Raw genomic sequence first — 27,560 nt, forward strand, 5'->3', positions numbered from 1 at the left:
TCACGACCTCCCGATTAGGAGGCCGACGTCTTACCACCACGCCACTGCGCCCGTCATAGTGTGCATCAATAATAAGCGAGACATCCAGGAATGAAAGCTGAGTTTACTCAAATCAGGGGGGAAATAAAACCCACACAAACTGGCTTGGGGTTCTTCTTTTTCTTCGTTCATCGGCTGAAACTCCCACGTTCACCCATGTTCTTGCACGAGTGGATTTTTACGTGTATGACCTTTTTATAACCCGCGCTATTCAGGCAGCATACGCTGATTTCAGGGCAAGCATGCTGGGTACTTTCGTGTTTTTTTACCCAACGCATTCCGACATGGATTACAGGATCTTTTCTGTTCGCACTTGGTCTTGTGCTTGCGTGTACACACGATCATGGATAAGGCACTAGCAGGTCTGCACATTAGTTGACCTGGGAGATCGGAAAAGTGTCCACCTTTAACCAACCAGATGGCCACGGCCAGGATTTGAACTCACGACCTTCCGATTAGGAGGCCAATGTCTTATCCCCAACAGGAGGCTTGCCGCTTGGGGTTCAAATGAAACTCTTTTGTACAGTGGATCCACCCTTTAAGACTTCCCCCTTTTTATATTTAGTCAAGTTTTGACTAAATATTTTAACATCGAGGGGGAATCGAAACGAGGGTCGTGGTGTATGTGCGTGTGTGTGTGCGTGCGTGCGTGTGTGTGTGTGTGTGTGTGTGTAGAGCGATTCAGACTAAACTACTGAACCGATCTTTATGAAATTTGACATGAGAGTTCCTGGGTATGAAATCCCCGAACGTTTTTTTCATTTTTTTGATAAATGTCTTTGATGACGTCATATCCGGCTTTTCGTGAAAGTTGAGGCGGCACTGTCACGCCCTCATTTTTCAACCAAATTGGTTGAAATTTTGGTCAAGTAATCTTCGACGAAGCCCGGACTTCGGTATTGCATTTCAGCTTGGTGGCTTAAAAATTAATTAATGACTTTGGTCATTAAAAATCTGAAAATTGTAAAAAAAAATAAAAATGTATAAAACGATCCAAATTTACGTTTATCTTATTCTCCATCATTTGCTGATTCCAAAAACATATAAATATGTTATATTCGGATTAAAAACAAGCTCTGAAAATTAAATATATAAAAATTATTATCAAAATTAAATTGTCGAAATCAATTTAAAAACACTTTCATCTTATTCCTTGTTGGTTCCTGATTCCAAAAACATATAGATATGATATGTTTGGATTAAAAACACGCTCAGAAAGTTAAAACAAAGAGAGGTACAGAAAAGCGTGTTATCCTTCTTAGCGCAACTACTACCCCGCTCTTCTTGTCAATTTCACTGCCTTTGCCATGAGCGGTGGACTGACGATGCTACGAGTATACGGTCTTGCTGAAAAATGGCAGCTACTTGACTAAATATTGTATTTTCGCCTTACGCGACTTGTTTACATTTAGTCAAGTTTTGACTAAATGTTTTAACGTAGAGGGGGGGAATCGAGACGAGGGTCGTGGTGTATGTGCGTGTGTGTGTCTGTCTGTGTGTGTGTGTGTGTGACGGTGTGTGTGTGTGTGTGTGTGTAGAGCGATTCAGACTAAACTACTGGACCGATCTTTATGAAATTTGACATGAGAGTTCCGGGGTATGAAATCCCCGAACGTTTTTTTCATTTTTTTGATAAATGTCTATGATGACGTCATATCCGGCTTTTCGTGAAAGTTGAGGCGGCACTGTCACGCCCTCATTTTTCAACCAAATTGGTTGAAATTTTGGTCAAGTAATCTTCGACGAAGCCCGGACTTCGGTATTGCATTTCAGCTTGGTGGCTTAAAAATTAATTAATGACTTTGGTCATTAAAAATCTGAAAATTGTAAAAAAAATTAAAATTTATAAAACGATCCAAATTTACGTTCATCTTATTTTCCATCATTTTCTGATTCCAAAAACATATAAATATGTTATATTTGGATTAAAAACAAGCTCTGAAAATTAAATATATAAAAATTATTATCAAAATTAAATTGTCAAAATCAATTTAAAAACACTTTCATCTTATTTCTTGTCGGTTCCTGATTCCAAAAACATATAGATATGATATGTTTGGATTAAAAACACGCTCAGAAAGTTAAAACAAAGAGAGGTACAGAAAAGCGTGCTATCCTTCTTAGCGCAACTACTACCCCGCTCTTCTTGTCAATTTCACTGCCTTTGCCATGAGCGGTGGATTGACGATGCTACGAGTATACGGTCTTGCTGAAAAATGGCATTGCGTTCAGTTTCATTCTGTGAGTTCGACAGCTACTTGACTAAATGTTGTATTTTCGCCTTACGCGACTTATTGACCTAGAATTATCGGATATGTTCTTTTTATATCTTCTGTAAAATTACCACCATTTTAAGACTCCCTCTTTTTTAAGACCTGATTTCATACATTTGTTAATGTCCTAAAAAGGGGTGTTCCACTGTTTTCATTGTTTGTAGATTTCAGAAAATATTCCTTCAAATCAAGGTTTCCTGATAGGAGCTTTAACCCCTGGAAATATATCCCAAATATAGATCCCTGGTATTAACCCTTACACTGGTGCAATTCTGTAACACATGTTACATAGCCACTGGTGAATTAACAGAGAGAAAAATAAAGAAAAACGGTCATATAGCTTTTCGCATCCATGGGAGGTAATCGGAGCCGACCAAACAGACTGAGCCAGTAGCACGAGATATGTCGTGACAACCAGGTGACAGTATCCGTAAAGTAGCGCAAGGGTTAATAAGTTTACTCTGTGTGTGACTGTGCGTTACTGTTAGGCAGGGAGTGAAAGAGAGAAACGGAGACAGCACACACTCACACAGGCACAGAAGGCAAAAGAAACCAAAGGGAAACATTCAGATTGAATTAAGTGAACACATTTCCCCAAACAGTTTTCTATAATCAATTTTATTAAAGAAAATACATGTACCAACATTCCAACAGGAGGGAACTCTTTTCATAAGCAACAGACCAAATCACAACCATATTTTTGGAATACATGTACTTTTCATAACATTTTCAACAAGTCGCATGTATTTTCAAGAGATTCGTTAAAAATGGAGGATCTATATTCGGCAAGTACAAATGAATACATTCTAGAATATTCTTACATTTACCTCCCCCCCTCACACACAAACTCCCCCTCCATTTACACTAACTGTCACATCTACTACACTCAAAACTCACGTGAAACATACTGGTGAAAAGTACCACTCTTACACACACACACACACTAACAGCATTGTCCAAACAACCCAATAAAGGATGTTCGGAAACAACTCTGTTCAGATTTTGAAGCACTGTGGCAGAGTTATGTCCCAAACAGTGAGGCAAGCGAGGTGAAAATATGCTCATCGAAGCCATTATTTGCTGCTGATTGCTTGCAGTGATCACTAAGCAAATGATTTTTCCTAAACTCACGTGACCCCAATGCTAAACCCACGTGACATCAGTCAAAATATGTTGTTAGCAATCACTACAAACAAGCGATCATTGCCGCAACGAATCGTGAACTCCAATGAGTACATTTTCGAAACAAAGGGTGTTGTATTTGTTGAGATTTGCAACATGCCCCAAGATTTGAAGCTTCAAGTCCAAGGCTAGGTTGATTGTGCACTGAAGCTGACGATGTCAATTTTCTGTAGGTCTGTCTGTCACACTGTCTATAAGTACTCTCACTGTCTTTTCTCTTGTTATTTCTTGTGATTTTAAAACAAAGGGGCAAGTTTTTCTTCCGCTTCCTTAGTTTTGGACTAAATGACCGAAGGTAAGGGTGATTGTGTACCACAGCTGAAAACATTGATTTACTGCTTGTCAGTCCATGCAAGTTTTTATTGACTTTCCTAATTCATCCTTCAAAGCTTGGAGCCACATGACCGTAGGGCAGGTCGATGGTGCACTCCAGCTGAATGCGTTTATTCCCTGTGGGCTTGCCATCTTTCACTGGCGGTGTCTGGATGATGGCTCGATGCAACTGGGAAGACTGAGATTTGAGCTCCTGCAGCTTCTCCTCCCTCTTCAGAGTAGGGTGCTCGCCTTCCAAGTCAGGTTTTTTCGGATACAGGGAGTCACCTGCGATGACAGAAACACCACGGTGTTGTGAAACCTGCTATAATGGACCCCCCCCCCCCCCCCCCTCTTTTAACCTTCACTGGATCACACAGTCCGGATGATGTGGGTCGTGTACGACCCATACTTTCTAAAGAAGGCTTCAACGTAAAAAGTATGGGTCGTACACGACCCATGCCATCTGAATAGGGATACACATTTTGCCGCCTCTTTGCAGAGTATGGGTTGTACACGACCCACGCCATAAGAATAAGAATAAACAACGTAAAATTCCTTACGTAATTCCATATCGGTCGTCCACGACCCACCATCCGGACTGTGTAGTTCAAATTACGTCATCGTTTATTTGTTTGTTTGCAAAGATAATCTTTCAAAAGTTGGGCACTGGGAAGGTTGTATGGTGATTGTAGATTGCATGAAGTCTCAATTAAAAACTCCAAACAGTTTCAGAGATAAAGACAATTTTGTGAGGCTCTGGGTCATCCACGACCCACGAAGCACAGTGAAGGTTAAGAACCCCCAAATGAACACAACCCCCTTTTTAACACCTTGAATTTTTAGATTTTCTGTTAATACCATCTCTAAATTGTCCTCCCGTTTAAGATTCTCTCCTTTAAAAGACCAGATTTTATCAGACTTCTGGAGATCTCAAAGGGGGAATTCCATTGTATTCTTCATTTACCATTTTCGCCACATCTTTGGATAACAGGCATTTGTGTTTTGAAATAAAGACAGGTTTTAGGAATATATATATATTCAATATCAATGGCCTTTGTAGTTGTCATACAGCCTTTTAGTTACTATACAAGAAAGATTAGTACTGCTCTGTGTGTGAGGAGATGATTTCCAATTCAGGTCTTAAACAATAACACCAAGCCCTTTAAACACTTGCAAGCAGCTGCTAGGTTTACTCATCGAGTCACAAACCCACACAGGGATGCAGACGGACGAACAGACAGACAGACAGAAATGTCATAGCAAAGTCTGGACAACTTCATTTCCATAAACTGTAGATCTATGTTTTGGCATACAGTAGAACCCTCTTTTAAGACCTCCCAATTTAAGACTCCCCTTATTTTAAGACCTTGCTAGTTCAGATTTTCTGTTCATAAATAACCTTTGTAAATCTACCCCCATTTTAAGACTCCCTTGTATTTTAAAGAACTGATTTTCTAAGATATTTGGAAGTTTTATTTTAAAAGGGAAGTTCCACTGTACGTACCACCAAAGCTCTCGACTTTTATTTTCTTACCCGGAAATGTGAAGATGACTCCATCAGCACATTTGATCATCACTGGCATCCACCTCTCTACAGGCTGACGAGCTTGTCTCTGCAGGTATCCCAACAGGGCATCCACAGTGTTACAGTTGACCAGACGAGATGCTTCATACAACTGGGGAGGGGCCAGCTGCACTCGGTTCTCTGCAAAGTCCTCAATCATCTGAAGAGGACTCACCCACTGAAAGAGATTCAGTTTGAGTATGAACTTTCGCCATGCTGCAGCTCAGTATCTCATGACCGTACAGTGCACTAATAAAAATTAATAGTAATGAATTTTTGTTAATTTCGGATGAAGAGTAAGATTCAATTTTTTCTTGCAAGATTACACACAAATTAATTATATGTACACTTTTCTTCCCTGGCTATTTTCTCAGGAAAACTTGGAAAATGTACATGCAGTTCCAACACTGAGCTACAATCCAAAATTTTAATAATAAATTTTCATTTAATTAATATACTTACCCAACTCACATATAGCAATTAACTCTAGTTCAGTGCTGGTAACGCTGTACGCGTTCCCCTTGGTAACAAGGGAGACCACCCTAAAAAAGAGTGATCCATCCCATAATATCAGACCGATGTCCGGTCCAACATCCGTATGCGTGCGCATACGCCGCCATTTGTATCATTCGAACGAAGCCCAACTCACTACTTTTTTAGAACCCAATACCACCACAGCGGGGAGGCGGGAGGGTTTAAACGATGTGAGTTGGGTAAGTATATTAATTAAATGAAAATTTATTATTAAAATTTTGGATTAAATTACATATTATTACCCAACTCACATATAGCAGATTGCTACTATAGGTGGTGGGTACATAGCGAAATTATGATATTAGAACCTGTCCTGCGACTACCATAACAGGTAACGCGGAACTGCCGTCCTGTATCAAGACGTCCCTGAGGTAGAAGTTAATAAAAACCTCCTCAGACCGCCAGTAAGCCGACTCCAGAACTTCAGCCCAAAACAAGGCCCGACCGGAGGACTGCCAAAGAGGAGGCCCATGCCCTTGCCTCATACGTTCTAGCTATAGTGAAAGGCAAAACTGCCCTAACGTCTCCAGACTGTGTTTGTCAACAGGAAACCCCCCGTGTGATCAACATGGATACTCACTTGGTTAAAGTCCCTTTCGCAATATCCTTACACCCGCTGTGTTAAGTGATATCAAAAAACCTTCCGACTTTCTGACCAATGCCGAGTCCGTGACAGGTACCTTCTGAGCGTCCTCACGGGACAGACAACCACATCAAGCTCCCCAGGAGCAAGAAACCAGTGTAGCAGTCCATCTAGGTAAGGTTGACTACCAAACGTCATACCTCTACCAGAGTAGATAGACCTACTTCCCTCCTAAAATCAGTGTTTAACGCCGTTTTCAACCGTTCAAGGTTAAATCACGACGGAGAAGAAGATAAAGCAAAAGCCCTTAGATTCAATGATCTAACAAGATCCGTGAAAGTCAGAAAAATCTTTGAAACTCAAAAAGTTAACCTGGCTAAACGTGACTCAAAAGAAGCCAACTTCTTGCTTCAAGAATTGAAAAGCAAAAGGAAGCTGGTTGACCCCATTTATCGCTTAAATGCCGAGGTTAAATCACGACAGAGAAGAAAGATAAGGCAAGCGACCTTTAGATACAAAGAACTAACAAGCTCCGTGCGAGTCAGAAAAATCTTCGAAAACCGAAAAGTTTAATTGGCTAAACGTAACTCTAAAGAAGCCAAACTCTTACTTCAAGAATAGAAAGCGTAATTCGAAGCTTGTTTCCCCATTTTCCGCTTAACTGCCGGAAAACTTAAAAGAAACCCACAAGTCATAGATCGATCTTTCTTAAAAAAGGCTGTCTTTATTCAAAATAGCCAGAAAGCACGCTTACTCCCACTTCTCGCAGCAGCTACTAGAGTAAGCTTGGCCGTTTCCCGTGTTAAACAGTCAGGCTAGCCGTTAAAAAGGGTTAAAGCAAAGCTGCACCGAGCCGTACCAATGTGACAAGAATCTCATAAAGTCTTAAAATAAGACATGGAAGACAAAAGGGAAACCCAAAAAGGAAGGTGGATAGCCACCTGCAATACACGGAACGACGAGGAGTTCTTTCCGTAAGAAAATAAGCACTTTGAACCACGCCAGTCAAGTGGCAAGTGAACAAAACACAAAAAAACCCTATAAAGACTCTGAACCAAATCCAGAGTTGAGGCGGAAGCCCCTGAGTATCTCAAGGATACCCCTTCAGTAGACATCCGTGTAAATCGAATGTGAGAAACCAAAAATGCCTTCTTGCCAGCCTTAAGAGGTCTGGACACCAAGACTGTAAAGACCCGTCTGTGAGACCGAAAGGGTCGCCGAACAGCTCTATAAAAGAGCCCTGTGAAAGCGAGGGTGTCAAGCCAAAGCTAAAATAAACAACAGCCAGCCTGAAGCTTTTCGTTTAGAAACAGAAAACCGCCAAGGCCTGCCTAACGCTTTCCCTTTTACCATGAGCTTCTCTTAGAAGAAAAAACCCCGCGTGCATAGCAGCGGATTCGAAGAGATAACTTTCAAACGAGAAAGAGATTAAAGTCACGCCAAAAGAACAAAACTTTAAAGGCAGAGGCTTACTCCTAGGTAAAAGACGGCAAAGCAACATCCTTTGTATCTGCGTCCTGTAGGACCACAAGATAGCCATTCAGAACGTAACCGCCCAGGCGAGAGAAAATAAAAACAAGTACAAAAAAGCCCATCAAAAAGAAAAGATGAGACAATCTACCCGAGCTAGGAGATCTTGATCTTACAGACAGTTTCTCCTTGCTATCAAAACCCCGATGGATGTTTGCCAAACCCGAGGGCGGTTCCGTAGAACGCAAAAAGAGAACCTAAGTTCCTAGGCTTGGAGTTAACCGAAGCCTACAGAAAGCGCTCCGTGAGTGACACGCTACTTGAGCGTGCAACACAAGCTAAAGCACCCTCGCCGCAGGTATAAAGTCAAGCGTTGTCCACCAAGGAAGAGCCAAGTGGTGACAAAGAAGACTCGCTTGTGAAAACTTCCACAAGCACAAAGGATCCCGACGGAGGATCTAAGGGCTTGACACTCAAAGATTCTCCTAGGAAAGCTCAAAACAACTACGAACTGCCGCGAACAGCGACACAAGTGAAGTAAGAGCCTCCCCCCTGTTCAAAAGCATTATAATGATCATCGAAATGATGAGACCCAGTCACCCATCCCGATAAGGCGAAACTTGCCAACATCGGAAAAGTTTCGAAAAAAACAAAAAATTTCAAACGCCAGAACTCCATGACCAGATCTCCATCCACCTGTCCCATGCCAGCTGGAAGACTGGAAGGGGAAGTGGATACAGCCTGTATAACAGCAAAGGAACCGCAGTAACGGAACCGGAAGCCAAAAGCTGAAAAGTGCCGACTACCAACGCAGTGTTAACGGTAGAAGGCTGTCCCCTCCTGTAACCGGAAGACGCAGCCGCAAAAGCGGAAGCGAAACCGGCCGTGGATTAGTAAACATGAGAATCAACCGGTTGTATAGAAACACACCGGAAGATTCCATAGAACCTCGACCCATTACAGCTGCGAGCGCCACTGCCCTTGCTAACTTGAAATGGAACCTGAATTCAGTGCTAATCGTTAATGCGGAAGCACCTACATCTGAACAGCCGTCAAGCACAACCGTGCAATCCGGAAGCTGCCTTCCTGTTTGACCTAAATTATCCAACAAGGAACCAGCCTTGCTGCTCGCTTCCTGCCCCCCGGGAGGAAGCGGAAGTCAAAACTACAAGACATATGCCATCTTCAGGGCAATGAACGACGATTCCCGGCCGCGGAAGTGAACTTACTGTTCCTCCGAACTCCGGAAGTCGTCGAACAAAGGCAGGGGTGGACGAGGCAACAATATTCCTCAGCCACTCCTTCCTGTCAAGTCCTAAATGCCGTTTATCACTGCGCACAACACTGCGCTGGACACCTTGAACGGCAAGTTAAGCTGGGTGACATCCACCACCGTGGACACCTCTCCACACATCACCTTCCTACTCGGTGTCAAAGTTAGGAAGGTGACCCCCCGAGAGACTCGCATGGCCAATCCAAGAATCACCCAGCCCAACAACTTCCTGCCCCCAGGGCGGAAGCTTACGTTGCCCAGCCACGAAAATGCGTGCTACATTCCTCGCGCGAACGTACACCACTTTCACCGGAGAACCCGGCTACACGTGGCCATATGCCAACTCCAGGGCAATGGACAACGATCTCCGAAAGCTGAAGAGAACATCCTGTTCCTCCGAACTTCCAGAAGTCGGAACCGGAAAGAGGTGGAGTCAGTTACGCCCTGCTCTCAACCACCCCCTCCGGTCAAAACTTAAATGCCGTTTTCCGCCGACCACGTCACTGCGCTGGACAACTTGAACGGCAAGTTAAGCTGAGTGTCGTCCATCCCATGGACGCACCCTCGTTAACCTTCCTGCTCGCCATCGTAGTCAGGTAGGTGACCCCAGAATGACACCCATGGTCAGCCCCAGAGTCACCAAAAACTTAAATGCCATTTCCGTTAGCCCACGTCACTGCGCTGGACAACTAAATCGGCAAGAAAGCTGGGTGTCGCTAGCCTTCCTGCTCGCCATCGAGTCAGGTAGGCCACCGCGGCCTATTCAGTCACACCGCCCTGCTGGAAACCAGACGCAGGAGGTTGACCTACAGACGGACACCCGCGGTCCGTCTCTCGAGGCTGGGAATCCTCTACCACTGAGGCATCCCCGTCATCCGCCCTACCCTCCGACTCGAGATCAAGCTCAGAGCCAGGAGGCAGAACATCAGACAGTTTATCGTCGGCAGAACCGACCACTTCCTGCCCCCTGGGCGGAAGAGGACTAAAACGGTCCCCGATATTCTCATTAAGAGACGTACGGAGGCGTTCGTCCTTTCGCTGCTCATAAGAACTCTCACGGCCTCCAACGCACGAGAGAGCCCCCTGAGCTCGCACACCGGCAAGCGGTGTAGACATACCTTGTACTGGTGTCACATTCGGGAGAGACACCAAGTCGGTACCCCCATCCTGCGAAGCATGGACATCCGCCCGAGTCACAGTCGCCGAAGGCTTAGCGGAAGTCGAAGCCGGAACTGCAGGCGACCGCCGGATCTTGGCTAAGGAAAGAAAACATCAGAACACCCGACGGAAGCGCACACAATTCCTCCCGAGTGGAAGATAATCCAGACGCTAATGACGAAAACTTGAGAGCTCAGCGTCAACAATAAAGAAGCAACGTCGGCTGGCGCTAACCCAGGGCAGCCAGGCGAAACAGAAGCAGAAGAAGCTACACCAGAACGACTACTCTTGTCAGAAAGTAAACAAGTCTGACCGGAAGATTGTTTGTACGTCTGCTAACACGGGAGACTTAACAGAAGTTGACTCAGAGACACAGACGCGGACTTCCCTGCGCCCTTATCTCTCCTTAAGCTTCCTTTCGGAGGCGTAACGTCAGCTACCTGCCTCGAACTAGGCTTCCGTTTAGCGCTATCAACAAGCGCAGCCTCCGCCATAGCAAACAACTCACGAAAAATTTCACAGAAAACAATTTCAGAAAAATTTCACAAGTACAAACGAGCGACGAAAACGTCGCTAAAGTTACAACAAAAACGGAAAGATCTCACCACACAGCATAGGTACAGGTGTAAAGTAAGGCGGCGACCAAGGGGAGAAGCCAAAGCAAAAGACTCTGGCGAAAAGCTGAAGACAGCAGGAGCGTACATCAGGAGCGTCCTACCCAGTTGAACCGCTGAGAGAGAATGATACAAATGGCGGCGTATGCGCACGCATACGGATGTTGGACCGGACATCGGTCTGATATTATGGGATGGATCACTCTTTTTTAGGGTGGTCTCCCTTGTTACCAAGGGGAACGCGTACAGCGTTACCAGCACTGAACTAGAGTTAATTGCTATATGTGAGTTGGGTAATAATATGTAATTTAATTCCCATGCCTGATAAAAATGTCCACCAAATACCCGTTTGACTTGGAATAAAGGCTGTGAAAGGTGAATGCTCGCCTAATAGGCTACTGAGCTTTACTGGCCGATGTGAATGCGTTATATATTGTGTGTAAAAAATGTCTGTTTGTCTGTCTGTCTGTAAAAAATTCCATTTCAAATGGCAGAAATTAATATGTAAGCGCCTAGGGCTATATCTAGATTAGGCGCATAAAAATGATCACAATAATAATAATAATAATATATTTTATAATATATATATTATAAAAATATGCACCCTTGTGATTGTTTGTTTGTTTGTTTGGCCCAGCCGACCACGACCCCTTGTGATTGTGATTTCGAGGCTACCAAGATTTTCACTAGACTGTCGCTGTGAGGTTTTGCTTACCACACAATAGGTTAAGGGACTGTTCTGTTATCAAATGTAATGTATAGCAATCTTATAACACTCAATTGAGGTCTAACGAATGACGTCTCACAACGTGCGCGGTCGTCCTTGGCGGTCAAGAAAGCCGCCGCGATCATTGCGCAGACGACACTTCTAGACCGCCAATATTTTTTGTGCGCATCACGTGCTCCACATAAATCGGCCGGAAACGAAGAAATTGGGGAAACCTGGATAAATTTACCTCTGAATGAACAGCCTCTTTCGCATCCTCTGCAACATATGGTTTCTCTCCTACACAGGTGATGAAGAAGGCTGTGTCATATCTTTTTCCCTTTTCCTTGTCTATGACTGTGTCAAAATGTGGCGTCAACCAGTTGGACCAGTTGTATAGTGACCAAACATCGGGAACAACTTCCAGGTTCTCACAAAGAGTCAAAAATGCCAACGGATTTTGCACTACTTTATGTCTCCATTCCTCAACCTTGGAACTGTGGTCCTCACCGAAATGGTAAGGGTATGCAGCGCTAGCGTTGAAATCATAACTCGATTGATCAACACTGCGTACTAGCAGGACTCCTGCCTCTTCAAAAGTTTCTCTGATAGCACAAATTCTGAAAGCTATTTCACTGGGGATGACTGAAAACTGTTCCGGTCGAAGTCTGTAGAACATGGGAGTGATCTCTTCGACAGTTTTTGCGAAGCCAAACCGATGCGCGGCCAGTTCTGGCGTTGTTGCACCGAAGATAGGTAGCCAGTGTAGTGAAAAATCCGAGTCGTCGGCTATACCTCCAGGAAAGACGTACTTATTCGGCATGAATGATGACTTCATGCTCCGTTTCAGGACGAGGAGTTCTAGCCCATGATCTGCAAGATTGGTCGTCTGCTGCAAAGCTTGTGACGGGTGCAAATTATCCAGGATTCTGTTTTGAATTTTCTTACGACCGTGCACTAACATTAATGTGGCTGCTTCACGCCAGTTCTTCAAAACAGCCGCACACATTTTCCTTTTATCACTGAGTCAGACAGTGGTAAATACCCTTTTCATGGGGCTTTTCGTGGAGAGGTCAACGGTTTAACGACTGAGTTGTTTACTCTTGATTTAACAAAGGGAAGTTAATCTTGTTGTCTGACGTTATTTTGAAAAGGTGTTGCTTCCCCTGAAATATGGTGTCTGCTTATTTCAATCTCAGATCAATGTGCGTGTGGTGTGCAAGCGATTGGACACGTGTATGTATGTGAGAGAGAAATAACTGAGGATTTACTGGTTATCCACTTAAAACAAATCAGGTGGCAACCGAATACACACACACATAGGAGAGGATCTGCAATCACATAACCAACAATTGAACTATAACAGGATAGCATTTTTTATAAAATCAAACGAACAAAACAAAACAAATTCTCTTTTGATTTATTGTTTACTTTTTGTGCTCATTGAACAAAGCAATTGTTTATTCAAATTACCTCAACATATTTTTGTCTGTGGCATGTCTCCAATAATAATAATAATAAATTGCAATCTGCTGCCTTGAAAATGTGTGTCTTATATGACATTTTTTCTTCATTAAAGCCCCAGTCCGTCTCAAATGGTTTACAGAACGATTTAAATCTTCTCATGAAAAAAGCAGTTCTAATCTTATTGAACACACTTGCAATAGCATTTAAAAACATTAAATAACACAGTTTGTTTGAATGGCTATTTAGCTCGCGTAAACCACACACCTGTTTTCGTGGTTTATCTAACCCCTGAGCCATCGTGAACCTGTGTGATCCACTTTCCTTTTTTTCACAATTTAGTATTAGTCAGTTTGGGATTTCAATGCGACTCGCTGTATCAGCAATATCACGTTATAGTGTACCTCTGAATCTAAAACGCAACAAACGGCTGCGAGTCACATGAACTGAGCGGTGGCGTTTGACCGTTCAAAGAAACTGGCGACATGCAGAACATTTGTCTGCTACAAGAAACACGTTTTGCGGGACACACTTCCATGCTATCTTTTTTTAAACTTTCAAAACTTTGAGTAGTACTGATCTTGTCTTGATGAAAAAAGAATTCTTTTATGATTTAACCCCTTCACTGCCACAGTATAACAGCATTTTGGTATTGCTGTGTGCCAGGGCAAAATTTCGCTTTCTTCGGTAGGTTCACTAATCTGTTCACTGCTCGATCATTTATTGAGATACTTCTTAGATCTTTGGCATGTGTTTTGCTTATACCCTTGGCTATTATAGGATGACATGATCATTGGACTTTGTGTGTGATTGTTATAGTAAAAATTGATATAATGACCATTTTCGTCAAAAAGTACAGTTTCCGGACTTACACACACACAGTGACACACATTGCAGCACGTAAAAACACTGCTAAAACTGGTGTCAAACATCAGGTACTCACATTACAGCCCATAAAAGTATTCTTCTGTGTGGTAATCCATAAATCACTTCTTGTAGAGCTTCCAGAACACTGTATTGCTTGAAAACAGGTCTACAAGTTGAGGTCCGACTTTCAGCCGCCATTGTGAATGGCGAGAAAGCTAACACAGTTTTCAACAGGTGGTAGAACATGGTAGCAACTTTAGTAACTTATCCGAACGGTCTATGGGAAAGAACTGTGTTTAGAACCCCTACAAGTACTTGGACAGTGGTTACCTCCCATTTAGTTTTCAGAAATGTCCTGAAATGTTGGTGACACAAATCCCACGTATGAGATACGGTTATGGGCGTACGACAAACCAAAAATGGCCACGTATTACATACGGGGTGGGCAGTGAAGGGGTTAAGAATGTTTGTGGAACAAGCTGTTAATCTATTATTTATATTTTAAAAGTTAGGTCTAGCACCAAAATGTGTCGTCCGATTGTCTGATCAGGCTGGCCACGCAAAAATAAATTCTTTGAAAATTGCTCGCTCTTTACGTGGGGCACCTAGGATGTTCTTAAGCGGGGAGTGTTTAAGCGAAAGGGTGTTTGTACTGTGTGTAAAAGCCTGACAGTGTCTGTGATGTGTTAGTTATTAGTGATGTGATATTAGTGTCTGTGATGGTTTACGGGAGGCTGACCGTGCCTTTAAACATGAACATAGCAATAACAGACACATCTCACACACACTTTTTTCCTCTCTCTTTCACACACACACTCACTCACACACACACTCTCTCTCTCCCTCACACAAACACACACACACACACACACACACACACGTCAAGTCTCCATTTGTATGCAGTTCCACAATTGCACTACTGGCATAAATCATGGTGTCCATACGCAGAATAAAGCCAGTAGTCCTTATTGCAGAAGGTCAGAAAGCTGTGAAGATTATCACCCTCTTGGAAAAAACCATGTTCCCTGGAGCCAACTGACACTGGTGAGTCTTGAAACCCATGAAATGTCACGCTTCCCCACGGCACTTTGTTTTTTTCTTGCTTGGACTCCACTTCATTCCTAGGTGAATCAAACACAACAGCAGAAAATTATTCAAGAGGAAAAGGACAGAAAACCTAGCTTCTAACTTAAACATCTTTCCCTTTAAGTTAACACTCCCCCCTGTTCCGGTCACTCTCTCTTCTCAAAGGTTGTGTATCTCACGATTTACCTCATACAAAAAGGTACTTGGTTGCAGGTAATATTTTGTTGGTTGGCAATAACTTTTGCTTATGAGGTTGTTGATCTTCTTTTTTGTTTTACTTTTGTTTACTAATGGGTTTGATTATTTAGTTTGCTAACTGTAATTTTTTTTTTTTTAATGAAAGACGAGAATTTTTTTTTTATTCAGCATTGGAGCCAAAACAATATACAGGTATGAAATGAAGATTGTATCATAGCATAACAAAGCTGTCGTATTTACTGGGGAACCCCCCTTTTAAGACCACCCTCCAACATCTTTTTTAAGTCTCTCTCCCTTTTAAGTCCCTGTTTTCTCAGATGTTCTGTTTACAGCCTCTGTTAATTTACTCCCATTTTAAGACTCCCTCTATGTTATAAGAAATAGTCTTCTTCCATTTTAGGAGGTCTTGAAAGGGGGGCTTCCACTTTACCTGACTTTTTCCAGCAGCCATTTGGTGGTCACAGGCGTAAAGAAGCCGCTAACGCTGAGCACACAGCACCGAGGACAGCTGCCGGAAGGGGTAGGGCAGGATAATGTGGATATGTAGTTGTCAGCACAACTTTCTGATCTAGATGGAGAGAAAAAAGTGAACACTGAGAAACAATGAATTTAGGGTTAACTGACTAACATTACATGTTCTTGCGCAAAATGGCAAAAAACAGAACGCATTAAACGTTAACGAGTCAACATCGTATGTTTCCATTGCAAAACAGCAGACGAATCAAAAGTTACAAGATTGACACCTTACAGTTTTATTGCAAGTTAAATTTTTATTGGCAACTGTGTTTCACAGCGTGACAAGACAGAAAAGAATCAAAATTTTTATAAAGTGAGTAAACAGGTGCCAGTAACGTTTGCTTGTTTTCTTTCTTGTATTTTAAAAATCAGTTAACAACACAACACAAACATCAGGTATATCATTGGTATTGGTATCATATTGTCCTGTGAGGTTACCCTCATGGAAATTGAGGCTGCTTTCTCAATGGGGAAAGCTAGCTGCCATACAGTACGGCACTACCCTTTTTATATTTAGTCAAGTTTTGACTAAATGTTTTAACATAGAGGGGGGAATCGAGACGAGGGTCGTGGTGTATGTGTGTGTGTCTGTGTGTGTGTGTAGAGCGATTCAGACTAAACTACAGGACCGATCTTTATGAAATTTGACATGAGAGTTCCTGGGTATGATATCCTCAGACGTTTTTTTTCATTTTTTTGATACCGTAAATGTCTTTGATGACGTCATATCCGGCTTTTCGTGAAAGTTGAGGCGGCACTGTCACGCTCTCATTTTTCAACCAAATTGGTTGAAATTTTGGTCAAGTAATCTCCGACGAAGCCCGGACTTCGGTATTGCATTTCAGCTTGGTGGCTTAAAAATTAATTAATGACTTTGGTCATTAAAAATCTGAAAATTGTAAAAAAAAAATTTTTTTTATAAAACGATCCAAATTTACGTCCATCTTATTCTCCATCATTTTCTGATTCCAAAAACATATAAATATGTTATATTTGGATTAAAAACAAGCTCTGAAAATTAAAAATATAAAAATTATGATCAAAATTAAATTTTCGAAATCAATTTAAAAACACTTTCATCTTATTCCTTGTCGGTTCCTGATTCCAAAAACATATAGATATGCTATGTTTGGATTAAAAACACGCTCAGAAAGTTAAAACGAAGAGAGGTACAGTAAAGCGTGCTATGAAGCACAGCGCAATCGCTACCGTGCCAAACAGGCTCGTCACTTTCACTGCCTTTTGCACTAGCGGCGGACTACGTTCAGTTTCATTCTGTGAGTTCCACAGCTTGACTAAATGTAGTAATTTCGCCTTACGCGACTTGTTTCTTCTTGCATGCATGTATTCATGTTTCCAAGCCCTCAGATTTTTGCTGTAAACTTGGGATCTTTATTGTGCACATGTGTGCGGGGGTGTTGAGACACAGGAAAGTCTGCACACAGTTGACTCTGGGAAATAAATCCGTAACTGAACGTTAGGGCGATTACAAGTCACACTTACAAGTCAATTCCACATGCCATAGCACCCAACCATTCCCACGCCTCCGCTCTGCCACAAGCATCTTCTGTTGCCGTGACAACAGTGCTGTCCAGTACAGGTGTCCTGACTTTGTTCTGCCACTGGGTTTGGACACACCAAGGGACAGGGGAGACAACCAAACCCTTGCTCTTGAAGAACTTGGAAACTGAGCTGGCACATATTTTCTCATCTGTGAAAAAAGGTACATTTAGTGGAAACCCCCTTTTAAGACCTCCTAATAATCTGAGAAAATCAGGTTTTACAAAAGGAGGAAGTCTGAAAATGGGGGTAAGTTTACAGAGGTTATGAACACAAAGTCTAAGAAAACAAGGTCTTGAAAGGAAGAGTATTTTAAATTGGAGAGTCTTAAAAGGGGTGGGTGGGGGGGGGGGGGGGGGGGGTGAATCTCCACTTTATATTAGTTAACCAATATATTAATAAATAAATAAATAAGTAAGTAAATACATAATTAATAAACAGTGTTCATTCAAGGAAAGCATGCAACAACAAAAATTTAACAACTCAACCAAATGACATTCAAAACTTGAAAAGTTACCCACCAACAAGAAGAGCAAACGCTCGATCGAGTCACTTTCGCAGTTCTGAATATTATATGAGGCATCAGATGGACAGGAAGAAATTGCTATTCACAACACAATACAGATGTAAATAATTTGATGTAAAGAATAATCCTATAAAGTTTGAATCAAATCCGATGAATAGTTTCAGAGATATGATATTTCAATTTTTTTCCTTCAAGACATACCTGTGACCTTGAAAAAGGTCAAAGGTCACCAAAGCAGACGTCAAAGTGTAGAGGTCACTGGGAGTCACGTTCACATAAAATTTGAGCCCGGTCACTTTTATAGTTTCCGAGAAAAGCCCAACGTTAAGTTGTGTGTTGCCGAACAGAAAAGGCTAGTTATCTCCCTTGTTTTTCTGATAACGTTCGTAAAAGGCTACAGATGTAAATACTTTGATGTAAAGAATAATCCTACAAAGTTTCAATCACATCCGATGAACTTTGTCAAAGATATAAAATGTCTAATTTTTCCTTTGACGCTGACCTGTGACCTTGAAAAAGGTCAAAGGTCAACGAAACCATCGTTAAAGTGTAGAGGTCATTGGAGGTCACGACTAAACAAAATATGAGCCGGATCGCTTTGATAGTTTCCGAGAAAAGTCCAACGTTAAGGTGGTGTCTACGGACGGCCGGCCGGACGGCCGGACAGACTAACACTGACCGATTACATAGAGTCACTTTTTCTCAAGTGACTCAAAAATAATATTAACATTTGAAATCAATTTGAAAGAGAACAAATAAGGATTCTTTGTTATAGCTAAGGAACTACTTACCATGGGGGTTCCAAGATATCAAGAGGTCAAAGGTCAAGCCCAAGCGATCCTTGAGACACCACAAAACTCTATCGTAACCTTTCCTCCCAGGGGTAAAACTGTCTGGTTTCAGGTCAATGTCCACCACTGAAACAGATCAAATATAAACACATCAGAGCAGGGCATGATATCTATAATTATGCAGTCTTATTATGGATTAATGTTGAATAAGCTGAACTTCAAATAAAAACAATTGCTGCAGAAAAAAGATGAATTACCTTATCAAGAACCACGTAAAACAAAAAACAAAATCACAACCAAACAGTTGCAGCTCTTTTGTGTGTGTGTGTGTGTGTGTGTGTGTGCATGTGGTGTGGTGGTGTGGTGTGGTGTGGTGTGGTGTGTGTGTGTGTGTGTGTGTGTGTGCCTGTCTATATGAGTATGCATGTGTGCATTTCTTGCTAAACGTTGTAACTATGAATCTGCTTTCAACATTAATGTTAATTATATTTTCAAAATTGTGTGCAAAGTTCTCAACAACAACAACAAAAGTTTTAATGAAAAAGTACATGTAGAACAAAACATGATTACAGTAAACAAAATTACCATATTTGGTTGGTTTGAGTGAGGAAAAGACGCTCGGCTTTCCTTCAAGTCCCAGCTGTTCATAAGTGTCCTTTGTTATGTGGAGGAGCAGGTGTCCTAGCAACATTAAAATGTTCATAAATAGGTATATACTCATTGCAGATCTATTAATCCAATGCACCCCCCCCCCCCCCCCCCCCCCCCCCCCCCCCCCCGAGTGCCCAACATTGCCCGCTAGATAATCCATATACGCAGATCTCTTACGCCCGCTTGAATCATCTGCAAAATTGCCTTCCCCTCTTGTGCTCAGACTCAGAGCGGTTAGAGCGGATGAGAATCATAGCCTCGCTGCATTTGATTGTTCAGTTAAATCTAATTTAACCTGCAAAGGAGACACCATGATTTTGTGCAGGAGGCAAAGAGCTTAACATATTATTATTATCTGCTATTCTGTACAGAACACTTTACATTGCTATACCTTCTTCTGCATACGTGGGCTGAAACTCCCACGTACACTCGTGTTTTTTGCACGAGTGGAATTTTACGTGTATGACCGTTTTTACCCCGCCATTAAGGCAGCCATACGCCGCTTTCGGAGGAAGCATGCTGGGTATTTTCGTGTTTCTATAACCCACCGAACTCTGACATGGATTACAGGATCTTTTCCGTGCGCACTTGGTCTTGTGCTTGCGTGTACACACGAAGGGGGATAAGCCACTAGCAGGTCTGCACATAAGTTGACCTGGGAGATCGGAAAAATATCCACACTTAACCCACCAGGCGGCCGCGGCAGGGATTCGAACCCTCGACCTTCCAATTAAGAGGCCGACGTCTTACCACCACCCCCGTCAGCTATACCTATTTATCCACATTCTCTCCCTTTTCTCTCCCCAACCCTCTGCCCCCTTCTCCCCCAACCTCCCTTACCCTCCACCCCAACTCCAAGACACTCCCATCAACACACACACACATGTAAACACATATATCAATCAAACCTGTAGGAAAAACAGCCGCACAGTTATGCGTATCGATGTGTCTTCTCTGGGACAGAATGTAAAGCTGACCTGCAAAAGGCAAACCAAAGACATGTTGAATTTAGAAGCCCAAAAATACAGAACCAAACATACCTATACATGCATGCATACACTCATGCACACACACAGGGGCATGGACATGCAACGCAATGTCATCCATAATCTACACAAAAACAAATGGCAATTATTGCCCAAGGCAGACTTTGAAAATGAAATGTCCAGAATCATAATTAATATTATTCTATGTGTGCCAACTGAATGTTTTGCTAGATTTTTCCGCTTAAAGACTCACATATCCATCTCTCGTAATTGTGATCAGAATTCAGATTGATTAAAATACTTGTTGTTACATAAAAAAAGAGGCATAGAAATCTGACAGAATCAAACAGGAATTTCGTTGTAAGTAATTTCCATATAATATATGTATGATTCCATAAAATTCTTTTGATTTTATTCTTTACCTTTCTTGACAAATGCTTCAATGAACTCTTTGTCCACAAGCTGGTGAACAGGAACATCTCGGATAAGGTATGTCACTTGCTGATCCTGAATTTCACTGATTTCAAACTGGAGTTGAGCTGCTGAACTGCTGTAAGGCAGGATGATGGAAGCCTGAAAGGTATTTTAAATTTCATTAAATATTGTTTCAATAAATTGGTGAGTGTGGGATTGATCAAGATACCGTAAACTACCTTACAAAACAAGTAAACGCCCAGTATCGAGTAAATGCCCACCCCCTACTTTGGGCCGAAAGCTGTGCACAGGGCATACTACCTAGTAAACGCCCTCCCCCTACTTCTTGATTAATGATGTAAAAAAAAAAAAAAAATGGGAACATTTGTTTTAAGTGTTTGTAAACTTCCGCACGAGGTACAGAGTATTCATCCGAGTGTATAATTTAATCACTATAATGCCAAGATGCTGTTATAAAGGTGTAACCGAGTGCCGAAACACCACAATCACCTTTGGAGGCGAAGTCCAATCAAACAGGATTGAGAATTTTAGAGCTTATTTCTAAGCCCTATAAAAACTGTTATGCATTCGCAAAGGAATCCATGAACATACAGAGAGACAAAAGCCGCCAGACCCCATCACAAACAGAACTCTACAATCCACAGGTGTTGCCTACTTCTAAGGCGAACAACTCTGCAGAGTCTGCTGTGAAGGGCGACGGTAGTCTCCCTGTCACAAAGGTATACCATTGATTTATTCTCTCACCACAGTGCAGTTGAGTAATAAAAGAGAGTTGAAATTTTCAAAGCTCTTCTGAAGTTTTTGTACACAATATTTGTTTCAAGAGATTGTCCCTTGAATTTGATGATTAGTGCAACTGCAGACCTGGGTCAATCTTTTCAAGTTAGCATTATCTTTTGAAGTTATAAACTTGTTAACAGACGATAAAGCAACAAGATTTCCTTCGTGGTTTGCTTTCAGAATTCCTTGTGTGTGTGTGTGTGTGTGTGTGTGTGTGTGTGTGTGTGTGTGTGTGTGTGTGTGTGTGTGTGTGTGTGTGTGTGTGTGTGTGTGTGTGTGTGTGTGTGACTGTGTGTTTACGTTTACATGACGTTTTTTTCTTTTTTTAATCAAGAATTTTACGTCATTGGTTATTGTTTATTTACATTCTCATTCATTTCACTGAAGAAGGGCGTGGCCCGAAAGTCTTTGAAAATTGGTGTTTACTGTGTTTTTTTCTAATTAATGACTGTGTGTGTGTGTGTGAGAGAGAGAGAGAGAGAGAGAGAGAGAGAGAGAGAGAGAGAGAGAGAGAGAGATGTGAGAGAGAGAGAGAGAGAGAGAGAGAGAGAGAGAGAGAGAGAGAGAGAGAGAGAGAGAGAGAGAGAGAGAGAGAGAGAGAGAGGAAAGTTTTGTGCAATAACGCATCCTTTGAACACTTCCATGCGAAGTAACAACAAGTCGCGAAAGGCGAAAATACAATATTTAGTCAAGTAGCTGTCGAACTCACAGAATGAAACTGAACGCAATGCCATTTAGCGCGGTAGTGGTTACGCTATGCTGCATAGCACGCTTTTCTGTACCTCTCTTCGTTTTAGCTTTCTGAGCGTGTTTTTAATCCAAACATATCATATCTATATGTTTTTGGAATCAGGAACCGACAAGGAATAAGATGAAAGTGTTTTTAAATTGATTTGGACAATTTAATTTTGATAATAATTTTTATATATTTAATTTTCAGAGCTTGTTTTTAATCCGAATATAACATATTTATATGTTTTTGGAATCAGCAAATGATGGAGAATAAGATAAACGTAAATTTGGATCGTTTTATAAATTTTTATTTTTTTTTTACAATTTTCAGATTTTTAATGACCAAAGTCATTAATTAATTTTTAAGCCACCAAGCTGAAATGCAATACCGAAGTCCGGGCTTCGTCGAAGATTACTTGAACAAAATTTCAACCAATTTGGTTGAAAAATGAGGGCGTGACAGTGCCGCCTCAACTTTCACGAAAAGCCGGAAATGACGTCATCAAAGACATTTATCAAAAAAATGAAAAAAACGTTCGGGGATTTCATACCCAGGAACTCTCATGTCAAATTTCATAAAGATCGGTCCAGTAGTTTAGTCTGAATCGCTCTACACACACACACACACACACAAACACACAGACACACAGACACACGCACATACACCACGACCCTCGTTTCGATTCCCCCTCGATGTTAAAATATTTAGTCAAAACTTGACTAAATATAAAAATGAGACAATGACAAAAGGTGACGTTTTCATGTCAGTATGTCCCAAATGAAATCACCAGTACATTTTTCATTCTATCTAATCTGTTTTCGTTCTATTTTTTCTAATAACATGCGTTAACAATTGATTGCCAACTGGAATGGAAGAGCACAAAAAGTGTAACTTGATATGTAGTTTCTCTAGAGGGAAAAACATCTTCCACTTTCATGTCAGTGTGTCCCATGCAACATACATTTGCCAAACAGCTATATGTGTAAGTAGATTATTTGTTAGTGGCATAGAAAATACTGATCAACAATCAAAGTCAGTGTTCACATTCATTTTCTACCTATTTCTTATTTGTTTATTCTTTTGGCAATGGTGAAATGTCAGCAATCGTGTGTCATTCGGGACAGTAGACATGACACCTGACCTTTTGTCACTGTCTCAAATATCGTTATGTTAGCATTCAAAGGAACCGCTCTTGCAAAGGGTATAGTACTAATTTAGTACCTAGTAAATGCCAAACTTTTGGGCAAAATTAGTTCATGGGGGGGTGGGGTAGTTTACGGTACTTGCAAGATAGATGCTGATTATTGCAACTAAAACAATTGTCTGTTTGCGCAGGATATTAGAAGCACTGCTCCTCGGCAGACAACACCCCCCCCCTCCCTCCTTTTTCTCCATGTTCTTGCTAAGATAGGAGTTGAAAGCAGAGAGCTTTTGTTTTTTATTTGTGTGTGCACATGAGTGAGCATCTTTCGGGGCTTAGCTGCTGCACTAGGTAGTACTGGTGGTAGGCTAGCCCCACAGCCTGAAAGTGAAACTGGAGCCTACCCCACAGCCAAGCGCCTGAAAGTGAAACGTACTGGCATGGGCTCTTGTGCGAATCGCGAAAAGGAGTAGCTTGCCTACCAACCCAGCCGTGTTTTTTCACCATAGGTACACTATCCACTTTCACTTTGTCTTTTACTCTATGGACACTAGGCGCACGACAGTGTGCGTGTGTGAATATTACCTAGGCTGTATGATTCATCTATCATTTCAAATCAAATTGTACTCACATTGTGTGTGAAGTATTTTGTGTTGAGAACGCGTTCATGACTGCTCTTCGGGTCATCAAAACTGGACTTCTCAAAAACGAGTTTGGAGTTGGGCGCCCCATTGGCAAAAGGCGCGGCCATGTTGCTGGCTCGCAGCAAATTTTTGTGCGGAAAATTTTGATAATAGTGAAGGAAGGGAAATTTAAAAACGATTTAATCACACAAACGATATTTATTTTAGAATGTTACGAAAATGGTGCTTTCTAATCCTATGAGTGAATTTATCTTTTTTCTATGATTTCCATGAGCCCAAGGGAGATCACTAACTTCTCCAAAATAAATGAGTTGCTTTCTGAGCTGAACGGCACATTACATTCATGAATTGTGCGTCGGTTTGTCACGGATCAAAGATTCAGACCCAATCAAGGTTGAAATTTGATCAGCTAGATGAAGTAGCCGTTGCGATTGTACGTATATTTTCTTGTGTGTGTTGTCAAAACTGGAAAACAGTTCGTTTAAAGGCACAGTAAGCCTCCCGTAAACCATCACAGAGCTCCCCGAGCGTCTAAATACAGTACAAGCATACTTCCATTTGAATGCTCAGCGAACGGGAACATCCTGGCTGCTTTCTGTCGAGCGTGATAAATTTTCAAAGAATTTATTTTCGTGGATGAGTCTTCTACGACATTGGCGCCTCGTTTTGGTGCTGGCTGTATACAATACCGGAAATCACGCCCGGAAGTACTTCGAAGTCAATACCAACATGGATGACAGTCAACAGTCGAACGCTGAAGAAGAAGATAAAATCATGGAAGCAGATAACCAACCATCTGTGATCCCTCGAAAGCGTAAGAGGGTGACAAACCCAAGGCACAACGTCTTGTCTGCATCGGAGAGAAAACGGAGACGCAACCAAAATCAGCGTGTCCAAAAGGCAAAAGTAATTAGTATCGGAAAACAGGTGAACAGATGGAAAGAGCTGAAGGAAAGCCTCGGTCTGACAAATCCTAGTTTGGCAGAACTCCTCGACACGTACGTTGTTGTATTTTATACTCTTTGCTTTGTTTTCTTTTGCTTTTGTTTTGTTATTCATCCACGGGTATTTTTCTGATCATGCATGCATGCGTTTGGGATCGACAAGGGTAACCCAACAACGTAATTGCTCAGTCTGTGCACAGCCACATGCAATGATGCATTGTAAATTGAACCATTTCTGATCGCTGTGAAAACTACAGCCCTGAAAGTGGCGAGTAATTTACTCGCCATGGTGAGTAGAAACATGTAACTGGCGAGTAGAAATACTCATCTACTTGCCAAATGCCAGAAAAGTTACTGTAACAAATTGTTGGTTTGGCTATAGTAAAGTTTGCTGTCTGGCTAGTCTTAGTATTAGTAAAGTTTAAGAATCACTGGCCAAAGGCTAGTGTGCCATTATTTGGGACTTTCAGGCCTGAACTAGCAGTAGCATAAACAAAAACGTTAGCATAACTGCAATGTATAGAGGTTTTTTTGCATTCTTTTTGTTGCTAAAAATAGAAACAAATGTTCATTAGATTTAAAATTAATGTTCAAGCACTGTCTGCATCAGCAAACGCAAACACTATTCATTTACCATCTGCTGTTTACTGTTTCTGTTCAATATATATATATATATATATATGCATTGTAATGGTTGTGTTTTTGTTTGTCAGTTATGAAACTACAAAGTCTTACAATACAAGTACAACTACAAAGATGTTACATACAGACCATGAAGCTGTACCACATGTACCTGTTTCTGTTCCAAGCAGGTAAGTAAACCAACTTCTAAGCACTAGCATTGAATTTTATTTGTTAAAAAAAAAGGTTCATATTTAGACTAAAATTTAAATTAAAAAGCATCCAATTCCAACTGTGAACAAGTATGAATGATTTCTGCTAAGTCTAGGGATAAGGAATATTTATATAATCCAGTTACAGTGTTAGGTTACCCTCATGGAAATTCGGGCTGCTTTCTTCCTGGGGAAAGCGAGCTGCCATACAATGATAAAGTCAAGGCACTACCCATTTATTTCCTGCATGTGTGTATTCATGTTTCCAAGCACTGAGACTTTCGCTGTGAATTTAGGTTCTTTATCGTGTGCATGCGCGTGAGCACATAGGGGTGCGCAGACACCAGGGAGAGTCTGCACAAAGTTGAAATAAATTCCTCAAAAAATGTGGGAATCGAACCCACACTGATAGCGATTTATAAGTAGTTGAAGTATTATTGAACGCAGCACCGCTACAGAAAGAGCTATTTCCCCACTACATACAAGTTGCGTCTAATGACAGTTGCCATGGTACCACCTGCTTCATTTTTTTAATTTTTAGCATTCCCTATATACAGGTTGTTTTAGAGTGACACAGTGCGTTGTATTTTACAGAGCTGCTTCCGAAAAAGAGCCCGTCCCAGGTACCTCAGGGGTACTTACTTCAACTCCAGCAACCACCACGCACTTATTTCACATGGGCCACCCAACACCTGGAATGTCAGAAATATCTGCAGCTGAATCTGAGAGGTATGAAGACTTAAGTTTTGAATCTAAAGGTGCAATAAATGTGAATTGAAAATTAAAAAATTAAAAATTGTGTGAGGAATTGGTATTGAACCATATAATTCTATGATCATGTACTTTACAGTTGTCAAGTTCATATTTTGTAGGTTGTGTCTTGTTGTTTTTTTACAGGATGTTTATTTGGCTTTTTTATGTTGATCACGTTTTTTGTTATTTTCAAAAAGTAAACATGCGAGTTATCTTGTCACTGACCTGTGTAAAGCTTAGTTTTGTTCCAATTTATTTCAGTGAAGGCCAGTTGTCTGGTGTTGAGAAAATTCTTACCACAGACAGTGAAGATCAGGTTGGCCCAAAGCAGGGGTAAGTCTCTTTCACTATTTGCTGTGAAATGGCTAACAAAATCATCTCTTTGTTGTGAAATTACTAACAGAATCATCAACTTCAAGCAGTAACAATACTATAAACATCTCTGCTTATCTTTCCTTTCCTCTCTTTTTGGTCACCCAAAATCCAAGGACGAAAGCCTGAATGTACATGTAGAGGAAAAGTGAAGATGTTTTATCAGTGTCAAATCAAAGGGAGCAGCTAGCTTCTCTTGCATGTGTAGCATTCCTTCCTATCATTGTGCTATTATGCTTTTTTATGCGGTGCAATTTTAGATCTGCTGCTGGTTTCCCACACACAAGTTATCACCACTGCAATGTAATCAATCAATCAATCAATGAGGCTTATATCGCGCATATTCCGTGGGTACAGTTCTAGGCGCTCTGCAGTGATGCCGTGTGAGATGAAATTTTATACGGCCAGTAATTGCAGCCATTTCGGCGCATATTTACCTTTCACGGCCTATTATTCCAAGTCACACGGGTATAGGTAGACGATTATTAACTGTGCCTAAGCAATTTTGCCAGGAAAGACCCTTTTGTCAATCATGGGATCTTTAACGTGCACACCCAATGTAGTGTACA

The 27,560-nt window shown here is 41.5% G+C and overlaps 3 protein-coding genes and 1 long non-coding RNA gene across 4 annotated transcripts in view; 2 read left to right on the top strand and 2 right to left on the bottom strand.

The window, feature by feature from the left end:
• Positions 1 to 2,911: 2,911 nt before the first annotated feature.
• Positions 2,912 to 12,834, bottom strand: LOC138970721 (acyl-coenzyme A diphosphatase NUDT19-like). Its single transcript, XM_070343214.1, has 3 exons — positions 11,962 to 12,834; positions 5,344 to 5,551; positions 2,912 to 4,094 (listed from the first exon to the last, which is right to left on the bottom strand). The coding sequence occupies exons 1-3, from the start codon at positions 12,718 to 12,720 to the stop codon at positions 3,871 to 3,873; spliced, it is 1,191 nt and encodes a 396-aa protein (XP_070199315.1). The 5' UTR covers positions 12,721 to 12,834; the 3' UTR covers positions 2,912 to 3,870.
• Positions 12,835 to 12,965: 131 nt separating this feature from the next.
• LOC138970726 (ribonuclease P protein subunit p40-like) lies at positions 12,966 to 24,203 on the bottom strand. The gene is made up of 8 exons (XM_070343227.1): positions 24,077 to 24,203; positions 20,779 to 20,929; positions 20,279 to 20,347; positions 19,305 to 19,400; positions 18,720 to 18,845; positions 17,346 to 17,553; positions 15,757 to 15,894; positions 12,966 to 15,163 (listed from the first exon to the last, which is right to left on the bottom strand). The coding sequence occupies exons 1-8, from the start codon at positions 24,194 to 24,196 to the stop codon at positions 14,959 to 14,961; spliced, it is 1,113 nt and encodes a 370-aa protein (XP_070199328.1). The 5' UTR covers positions 24,197 to 24,203; the 3' UTR covers positions 12,966 to 14,958.
• Positions 24,204 to 24,389: 186 nt separating this feature from the next.
• Positions 24,390 to 27,560, top strand: part of LOC138970742 (serine-rich adhesin for platelets-like) — an 11,696-nt gene continuing 8,525 nt past the window's right edge. The window contains exon 1 of the mRNA XM_070343245.1: positions 24,390 to 24,522. The gene's annotated coding sequence lies outside the window, so the exon portion shown is untranslated. The remainder of the gene's footprint in view (positions 24,523 to 27,560) is intronic.
• Positions 24,577 to 27,012, top strand: LOC138970735 (uncharacterized). The gene is made up of 3 exons (XR_011457057.1): positions 24,577 to 25,845; positions 26,461 to 26,595; positions 26,881 to 27,012. It is a non-coding gene; the product is annotated as an uncharacterized lncRNA (long non-coding RNA).

Source organism: Littorina saxatilis, linkage group LG1 (genome assembly GCF_037325665.1).
Source record: "Littorina saxatilis isolate snail1 linkage group LG1, US_GU_Lsax_2.0, whole genome shotgun sequence".
In the NCBI taxonomy this organism is placed as follows: domain Eukaryota; kingdom Metazoa; phylum Mollusca; class Gastropoda; order Littorinimorpha; family Littorinidae; genus Littorina; species Littorina saxatilis.